Here is a 10069-nt window from a genome sequence, read left to right as displayed (position 1 = left end):
GAACCCCACCTCCCCTCTCCCCTTTCTCTCTTCTCAGTCGCCGGTATAGATAACATATCGTTGACCCCTTCTCTCTCTCTCTCTTTCTCTTTCTCTCTCTCTCTCTCGGCGCTCATGTATGGATTCTGGACCTGGGTTTTTACCACCAACCATGGATCCTGTGCAGTTCCTTGAGCCAAAGGAGAGCTCTGCTGGCGCAGTAAAGACGGGCAACACGTCGAGACTGCTAATAGACGCGGAGGAAGGGCGAGCGACCATGCCGTGACCGAGCGCTTCTCTCCTCGCCGCCCGTCAACCCTGTCCATCGTTTGCTAAATAGGCTAATTCCAGGGGAGAAGCAGCCAGACTCGAGCACCTCGCGGGGGCTTATCGCTGCTCGTTCGGAGGGCAACATGAGGAGCCCGTACCCACCGGTGAAGTGTCTCATCCTCCGCGCGCATCTGCTGTTGCTGCCTCTCGCGTTCTTCCTCGACACTTCTCGTGGGATGCCACACGTTTTGAGATTCGGTAAGAGGAAAGGCGACTTTAATGTGTTTCATAAGTAGCCTACCACAGCCATGAGGTCGAAGTTGTTCTCTCAGCATTTGTGTATTTTCCCGCAAATTATTATATTGACAGTGATGAGACAGTGCTATCCAACATAGTGAGTGTGAGTGAGTGAGTGTGTGTGTGTGTGTGTGTGTGAGCCTGGATAAAGTGTGTGTTGTGGGTGCGGGGGACTGGACAGAGTACAGCGGGCTCATTCATCTCGCTCATCCGGACTTCCCCCTGCCCATAGAGGAGTCCTCTGTGTAAAATTCCGGGACACAGACAAAAAGAAACAGGGCTGGTTCGCTCCATTAAGTTCATCAATACAGGTGAAGCTAAACGAGACAGCATATTGCGCCAACTTTTGTTTGTGTTTACATCGTTCTTTGTTGCATTGTGTATGGTACAACTCCATATGCAACATCAGCACACTGAAATTGTAGGCTACATAGGCATAGCGCATACATACTGTATGATAGATCGTGTTTCAACATAATTAATGACACCTGTTTCTGGAGGCTGACGCTGGTTCTTAGCTCTCCTGAAGAAAACTGAAGCTTTACAGGGATCCGTTTAGTACATCTGCGTATGTGTTCAACACTCTATGTGTTAAATATAGCCTACTTTCTGTGTGTGTGTATATATATGTGTGTTTGTCTGTGTGTGTGTGTGTGTAACAGAGAGAGATGGAGAGAGAGAAAGAAAAGCCTGTGCGTGTGTGTGTGTGTGTGTGCGTGTGTGTGTGTGTGTTGACAACATTAAATGGCATCCGCTCAGAGCTGCTTCTGCCGTCGAGCACAAATCACACACACACACACACACACACTGCCTCGCGCTCGCAGAGGGCCTGTTTAAAAGTCATACTGCGTACGCTCGAGCTGACGCTATGGCAACGGCAGTGTGTGTGTGTGTTTCTTGTTTTTATCACTGCCTGCGCTGCTGTCTCCTCTCGGGCGCCCCTACACTCGTTTCCCCGATCCCCCGCGCCTGGGCCAAGGACCCCGAATCTGTTCTGTAAACACGCTCATGAAGCCCCACGAGATACCGACGGGACACAGCCGCGAGGTCTGTTCCGACACCTCGTCATGGCGCGCGGTTAGGGTTTTGAGTCACAGCAGCAGTAAAACCCTGTCCGCCCAGGCTGGTGCATCTCCACGGTGCATCTTCATAACTAGCTTGTTGTGTGTGTGTGTGTTTGTGTGTGTGTGTGAGAGAGAGAGAGAGAGAGAAAGAGAGAGTGTGTGTGTGTGTGTGTCAGAGGAAGAGAGAGACAGACAGACGTGTGACTATTTTGTGTCCTTCTTTCCTTCCTTCCTCATTGCTTTGTAATTAGTTACATTAGTCACAGCTGAGACTTTCTGCCAGAGCCTGAGTCCGCCGCTAAGCTATTTAGCTCCGCGGTATGTGGCGCGGCACCGTTGCGAGCATCACAGGAAAAATCTACTGGACGGCACCGACAGCTAGACACACTCGAGCGATCAGGCAGCCCATCAGCACTGTGCGTCTTGTTATTACACACGTCTGCGCTGACACGAGAGCGTAACAGTGCAACAGCAACCGTTCAAACACAGCTATATCCGCGTGCGTGTCAGCTGTAGCCAGACAGATTTAGCAATTTTCTGGGGGGGCTGAGGTCTGACTTTGTGGTGCTCAGAAATTAAAATATTTTAGATCCATGTGATGAAGGACTTTGAAAGAAGTTTGACAGGTTTCAGTGCTGAGTAGCCTAAGGTTTACACTAAATATTTGAATATTTTACTAGGCCTAATATATTTCTCATTACCATTATGGCAAGCAATAGCCTACCTCATTTGTAAGTTGCAAATCATGAGCAATTTTGACCTGATACATGAGAGACTGCTATTATTTTCTTGCCCTCTACATCACGGTCATAACGATCCTATTTATATAAAACAACTGTAGGCCTCTTTTTGAACGGGTAGCCTATCCCTTTTCACTACATGGATTAGCTGCCAGATAGCCGTGAAAAGAACAAGTGGAGCAACATCAACGCGATGCCTTGGCCTATACTTGGTTGGATTTTGTAGTTACTGCAAAATTAACACCCTCGTTTCTATGAAACAATTGAACCAGGAGACTTTGTCACGTACAAGACAAAACAGAGCAGATGTCTGTCTGTAAGCCAAATATTTGTAATATTTGTACTGTAAGAGTAGCCTACGCTACACTGACACAACATAGCTAACTTTAACGTAGCTTCAGAATTCGCGGCCAACATCAAATCCATAGTTCTAACTTTTTAGCACCAAGTCAAAATGTCCAGGTCAACCACAAATAATTCTACTATTTTTTATTGCTTAGCCTACTTACCACTTCAACACCATTGATTGTAACCAAAAACTGTAACTGTTCAACTGTTCAAACTGTAGCCTAAAGTTAACTGTAACAGTTCAACACACGCAAAACATTGCGAGCTCAATGTTCGTGTGTGAGTGAGTTGGCTATTAGGAAAAGGGCTGCTGATCGGTCTTCAACTATTTTGGTAGCCTACGATTTATTACACACCCAGAAGAATACATTTGAGTCGTTACAGGCTCTGGCTTGTTATTGAGCATAATAGGAACAAAGTTAAGAAAAAAATATATATATCAGGGAGGAAAAATCCGAGGGGGCACGTGCCCCCTTAATTTCAATGGGCATGACGCCACTGGCTGTAGCCTACAGACCTAGTCAAGACCACAGTTGAAACACACTGATGTTACACACATTTTTAGAAAAACAAAAAAAAATACTGCAGGGTATTTAATGATCTAATTGCTTAGATCATAAAGATACTACCTCAGACCTATATCATGCTGTTTATGTAACACATGTTTATACTGTTTATTTACCACATGTTAAGGGGGTGGGGGGGTGGGTGTAGCCAACAACGCCAATGTTGTCATATTGTCATATTATATATGTATAACCACATGAATCAACATACAGTCAACAGCACTGCACCTCTGTCACCAAACTCACATATCAGTCTCACAGGTCACACATAGACACACACACTCAGGACCGTGCGCGCACACACACACACACACACACACACACACACACACACACACACACACTTGACATTATTTGAGATGACAAACACTGACCTCATGTTAAAAGAGCAACGCACTGCCTCACACTTCAGGGAGGTCTCAGTTTGCCATGAGCAGTGCAAAGACATCCTAGATGTGTGTGTGTGTGTGTCTGTGTGTGTGTGTGTGTGTGTGTGTGTGTGTGTGATGATGATGACGTGATGACATGATGACGTGACCAACACTGACCAACACTGATGGATAGACCAGTCTGAGACACAATCCTGTCATTTTGCTGTGAAAATTCAAGTGAGAATATCAAAAATATTCTGGATGGATTTAATGGTAATTAACAGATTGTCGTCTACTCTCTGATTCAGCAGATATGGAGACTGTCTTTTCTCAATTATGAGTCCTAATGGGTTTTTTCAAAAGGAATGTTGTTGTGTTGTAAGGAATGTTGTCTAATGACTTTTGGTATGACTAGATTGAGGAGGAATAGCAACTTCTAAAGTTATTTTTTCTGTCCCTTCCAAGACATTCATTACAAGAGTACAAAAGGTAAAATGTTACTAAAGTTGACATTCAGAGAAGAGGTGAAAAAATGTGATAATTTCCTGACAGTTCATGTAAATGACAAACTAGGCATTCTGCGTCAAAACTGTCTGTGTGATCAAAATATTTCTTGCCATGCAGCAGTTTACTCTTCATGCCAGAACGTATCTGTAGTGGAAACTACTGTAAGGCCTACCAAGTTGTTTTTGAAATGGAGCTGCCTGAAGTTTGGCTTTGATCTGGCTGAGATACAGGCCTGCTCTGGCCCCGATCTGGGGCGGATCTGGTTCCATGACTGGCTCAGTGGAGTAGTGAAGCAGACACCAGGAGCAGGCAGCTAGGCTCATCATGACTCAGGAGCCAGAGCGACAGACCAGCCCCTGTCCATACTGCTGAAAGGCACGCTCTTTGGCCATCTCTATCTCTCTCTCTCTCCCTCTCTCTCTCTCTCTCTCTGTCTCTGTCTCTCTCTTTTTCTCTGCCTCTATGCATCCCTCTTTCTATGTTGTTGTGCCCTGCCCCTGTACATGCTACTGAAGCTCACACTCTGTCTGTCTCTATGTCCTTTCTCTCTTTCTCTCTCTCTCTCTCTCTCTCTCTGTCAATTCAATTCGATTTCAATTCAAAGGAGCTTTATTGGCATGCAGTGTTGCCAAAGCAAACATACTACAATAATACAAATTCTCTTTCTCTGCTTCTCTCTCTCTCTCACTCTCTCTCTTTCTGTCACTTTCTGTGTTTCTCTCCATGAATGTGTGCATGCCCTTCCTCTGTCCATACTGCGGGAACTGATTTGTATGTGCCCCTCTCTGTAAATCTGTCTGTCTTTCTATTTGTCTGTCTGTCTGTCTGTGTTTGTCTGTGTCTTTTGCATCTGTCTGTTTGTCTGTCTCATGCAACCTGTCTTGCCTGCTGTGTGTGTGTTTTTGTGCCCTTCCCTGTTGCTGGGGCTGCCACTGAGCCTGTATGTGTCCCTCTAGCCCCCTCATACAGCCCTTCTCTGTCCATCTCTGTGGTTGTGCCCCTGTCCATGGTGCTGAAGCCAAGTTCGGCGAGGACACATCTCAGATATGGCCTCTGTCTCTCTTTTTCTCTCTTTTTTGCTTTTGCCCCTGCTTTTCTCTCTCTGTCTCTTTCCCTCTCTCTGGGATAGAGACAGAGAGAGGGAAACGCGCGCACGCACACACACACACGCACACACACAAACATACGCACGCACACACACACACGCACACACACAAACATACGCACGCACACACACACACACACACACACACTCCTCTCTCATCTTTCTTTCTCATATCTGTGCACTGCCACTGCCAGTGTTGCTAAGGCCAAGGCTGAAGGCACATCACAGCTCTCTGACTGTCACTGCTAGTCTTTCTCCAAGTCTTATCTTTCTCTCTCTATCCCCCCTCTCTCTCTCTCTCCTTTTGACCTCTTCCATATCCACTTTTTCCCTTCCCTTTTTTATCTCAATATCCCTTTTTCTCTGAGTTTGTTATTTGACTCTGTCCATAGTGCTGAAGTTGAGCCTAAATCACCAGCCACTGTTGTCACTGAAGATGCCGCACTGTGTATGGCTGCTCTCTCTCTCTCTCTCTCTCTCTCTCTCTCTCTCTCTCTATCTCTCTCTCATCCCCCTCTCTTCCTCGGTCTCTGCCATTCTCTTCCTCTGAGTTTGTTCTCTGGTCTCTCTCTTCTTTGGGTCCTTGCTGCTGAGACTGACACTAGAGCTGATGCCAAGACTCGAGTTATGGCTGCCAGGGCAGATGCTCTCTGTCTATGACTGTCTTGTTATTCCTGTAACACACACAAACACACACATTCACACAAACACACACACATACATATAAATGCACACACATCTATGCGCACACACGCACACACACACACACACACACACACACACACACACACACACACACACACACACACACACACGCATACACACACACACACACATGCACACACATGCACACACACACATGCACACACACACACACACATCCTTCCATCCTCTATATACCATCTATACCATCCTTGTCCCTCCCCTCCTAGATACTGTAGATACGTAGATAGATAGATAGATACTTTATTGATCCCCAGGGGAAATTCAAGAAATTCCTCTCTCCTTCTCTCCCTTCCTCGCCTCTCCTTTCCTTTCCTCTTCCCTCCTCTCCCCTCCACTCCTCTCTTCTCCTCTCCCCTCCACTCCTCTCTTCTCCTCTCCTCTCCCCTCCTCTCCTCTCCTCTCTCTGTCTGTCATTTGTCTGTCTCTGCATTTGTGTCATGCCCACTCCCCCATCTTCTCCCACGTTTTTTATCTGTCATCTATCCATCATTTCATCTGTCCATCTCTTTCTATCCCTCTATGAGTTTCTATTTGTGTGTTTCTCTCTTCTCTCTCCTTCTCTCTCTCAATTGCAATTCCATTTTAAATTCAAGAAAGCTTTATTAGCATGGAAGTTTTACTGTAGTAACATTACTGCCAAAGCTCAGTTACACATGGAAGATTAAATGTGTTGAACAGAATTGGTGAATGAAGTAAGACGTTGCTCTCCTTCTCTCTTTCTCAGTGTTCCTCTGTGCCTAGCCCCTGTCCATAGCACTGAAACTAGCCTGTTTGGGCTTCCGCCTCTGTCTCTCTCTGCACTCCTCCTTTCATGTCATTATTTCTCTTTCCTTCCTCTCTCCTTTATCCTTTCTTTTCTTCTTGTCTAAGTCCTGTCACCCCCTCCACACACACACACACACACACCTACACACACACACACACACACACACACACACACAAACACTGTTTCTCTTGCTGTCTCTCGCCGTGATTGTGTAGGGCCTTAGCGAGGCCCATTACATGATAGCCAGCTTGTTGTGCATTAGTAAGCATGAGTAAATGCTTCACTCAGCATTTATGTGTCCCTCTCCCCAACAGAGAATCTCTTGACATTCACCTCACATTTGAACACAGCCACTTAACAGAGCCTTTCATCCAGAGAAACCTCACAAGGCAAAGGAGCAGTAGGGAGCAGTAGTTTATTATGGAGGTGTTTGCCTTTGATTGGGAAAGGACAGTAGAGATTAACAGGTCTCATGGTCTCATCCTAGCTGCAAGAAAATTAAGTTGAAAACTAGAAATCGAACTGCAGAAAAAAAAACATGCAGAAAGGTGTTACTAATAGTATTGCTAGCATGCTAACTCACGCCTTTTTTTCTGTGATCCAAACTATTTTCAACTTTATGGTGTGTAGCCCATCATGCACATGTATCTCTTTTCCACATGACTAAACATCATGAACATGAATTTAAACACCATACCAGTATTATTTCACTGTAAAAGTACATGCATCAAAAAGTGGCAAATTGTTGCAGGATGTCTCTTTACATAGGATATGCTTAGTGTCAGTATGTGTTCCTCTGGGAATCATAACATTTGACCTCTGCCTCAGTGTTGTCAGCAGTGTCAGCTGAACCAGAGGAACATGGGAAAACTGTGCTGATGTCTGTATAGGCACATTTTTTACTAATTCTCATGAACAAACACTGGTTCTCATAAGTGCCCATTCTCTGATGTCAGTGTATACTGTATGTCTTTCAGTCAGAAGTACAGTCAGTAGTGTCTACTCATGATTAATACTGATCCGATTGTATGCAGAGTAGGAGGGATCTGGAGAATCTGGGCTAGCAGTCCCAGTAGATGTTGCCCCCCCCCCCCCTCTCTGTATCTATTTCTCTCTTCTTATCTACAGTATATGTCTGTGTGTGCGTCTGTGTTTATGCAGTGTCTTAGAAATGTCCTTTTGTCTGGTGATGACACATTTATGAGCCTTTAATTTGTCCTACTCCCCTAGACTGAGGGGATAATGTGTGTGGTTTTGTGTGTGTTGGGGGTGGGGGGTGGGGGGTTATTAGTGGGAGGCATAGGAAGGGGGAGGCATGGAATGTACCAGAAAAGGGCAATATTCCCATCTCTTCTTCCTTCCTTAAGTCTCAGTAATCTTAATACAACACTGATGTCAAACAAGCAGCATTACATGAGTCCTGTGTGTCTGTGTGTAGGTGTCAGATGCAACAAGGAAATGAGAGAGTATCAGAGGAAGAGAGAAAAGAGAGAGGGATACAGAGGATGGGAAAGTGTGAGAGGGAGAGAGAGAGAGTGAAAGAGAGGGAGAGAGAGAGGGAGAGAGAGAGGGAGAGAGCGATAATATATGTGTTTGTGTGAGAGTCTGACAACTGCTTGACAAATTAGCACTCTGCATGTCAGCCGCTAGTCCTCAGCAGTGGAGCAGAATGCCTGCTGAATTAGCACATGCTAAAGTAACTTGGCAAATTAACGCGTTTGATGTCAGCTTGCGAGCCGCACTCTCATAATGAGATCACTCAGTTCACTCAAATTATTCTGTCTGTAGCGGGGGGAGTTCACTGGTTCACTCGTGGCCTGAGAGCACGCATACACACACACACACACACACACACACACACACACACACACACACACACACACACACACACATACACACACACACACACACATACACACATACACACAATAAACCCGTAAAATAATGTCTTAAAAACATACATTTTTGCATACATCTGAGAAAACACACAGACTACTATGCACTCACAAACACTGGCACAAAGGTGCATGCCCACATGCACGCGCGTGCGCACACACACACACACACACACACACACACACACACACACACACACACACACACACACAGACTTGCATGATGAAAGACAAGTGCACACAAACTCACACAAGCACACTCACTCTCTCTCTCACACACACACACACACACACACACACATACCGGTACACATGTATGCAAAAAAAAAACCAAGCACACTCACTCACACACACATACAAACACAGACATACACTCTGCACACATATTCCACTACACTGTCATACCCATCGATTGCACCAGGGCTGTCTGCTCATGACTGTTGCCATGGAATGGTTTCCATAGCGGCCAGAGAGTCTATTACTCATGGAGACAGACCGTCCATGCCCTTGGACTGTCTGACCAATCATGCGCTCCCGTTCCCAAACTCCATGGCAAGCTCCATGGCAACGCGATGGAGTAGCCCTCACTATGAGTGCAACCCTGGACAGACGCGTGATAACACACTCCGGGCAGCCTGAGGAAAAGCATACACACACGTACACACACATACACACGCATGCAATAACACACATGTGTACAAGCACTGACGCATTTGTGCGCGCACACACTCAGAAGGAGAGAGAGAAATAGATCACAGTGCCCTCTCATATGTATGTACAGTGTGAATATATACTGTGTATATACTGTGTAACTCACACACACACACACACAAATTTGTGTGTGTGTGTGAGTGTATGTGTGTCTGTATGTGTGTGTGTGTATGTGCGAGTTGCACAGTATATATTTGTTTATGTGTGTGTGTGTGTGTGTGTGTGTGTGTGTGTGTGTGTGTGTGTATGTGCGAGTGCATATGTATGTATGTGTGAGTGCATGTGCATTCATACAGATGTACATATCAATCATATGTTTTTTTTCTTTTTCTGTTTCCATTTATTGCAGTTCTGCTGTTCCTGTGAATGCCTTGGCTAGTACACAGTGTCATTCCAAAGTGCATTTGAATTGATTTGAAAGTTTAGAGAGAGAGAGAGAGAGAGATGGATACAGAGAGAGAGAGAGAGAGAGAGAGAGATGGATACAGAGAGAGAGAGAGAGAGAGAGAGAGAGAGAGATGTCCATGCGCAGAGAAGTAGAAAAGAAGGGGTATGTTGGGCAGAATGTTCCCTTCTCTGTCTGAAGAAAAGTGAACAAATTATACAGCTAGTTATTTTTTTGGTCTTAGACAGTTTTCCTCGAAGGAAGATATCTGTGAAGATAACAGACAAGACTGAACATGCTCTTTCCTTCTTCCTCTCTCTCTCTTCCTCTTTTTCCTGA

General features: G+C 45.4%; 1 protein-coding gene across 2 annotated transcripts in view; it reads left to right on the top strand.

Annotated features, from left to right (window-relative positions):
* Positions 1 to 339: 339 nt before the first annotated feature.
* LOC121711841 (glutamate receptor ionotropic, kainate 2-like) overlaps positions 340 to 10069 on the top strand; it is a 60993-nt gene continuing 51263 nt past the window's right edge. For both annotated transcript variants that reach the window (XM_042095682.1, XM_042095681.1), the window contains exon 1: positions 340 to 507. In XM_042095682.1, the coding sequence (XP_041951616.1) occupies positions 393 to 507 (115 nt within the window). In that variant the 5' untranslated portion in view covers positions 340 to 392. The remainder of the gene's footprint in view (positions 508 to 10069) is intronic.

The sequence above is a fragment of the Alosa sapidissima genome, chromosome 6 (assembly GCF_018492685.1).
Source record: "Alosa sapidissima isolate fAloSap1 chromosome 6, fAloSap1.pri, whole genome shotgun sequence".
Taxonomy (NCBI): Eukaryota; Metazoa; Chordata; class Actinopteri; order Clupeiformes; family Clupeidae; genus Alosa; species Alosa sapidissima.
This window is presented reverse-complemented; position numbering and strand designations above follow the sequence as displayed.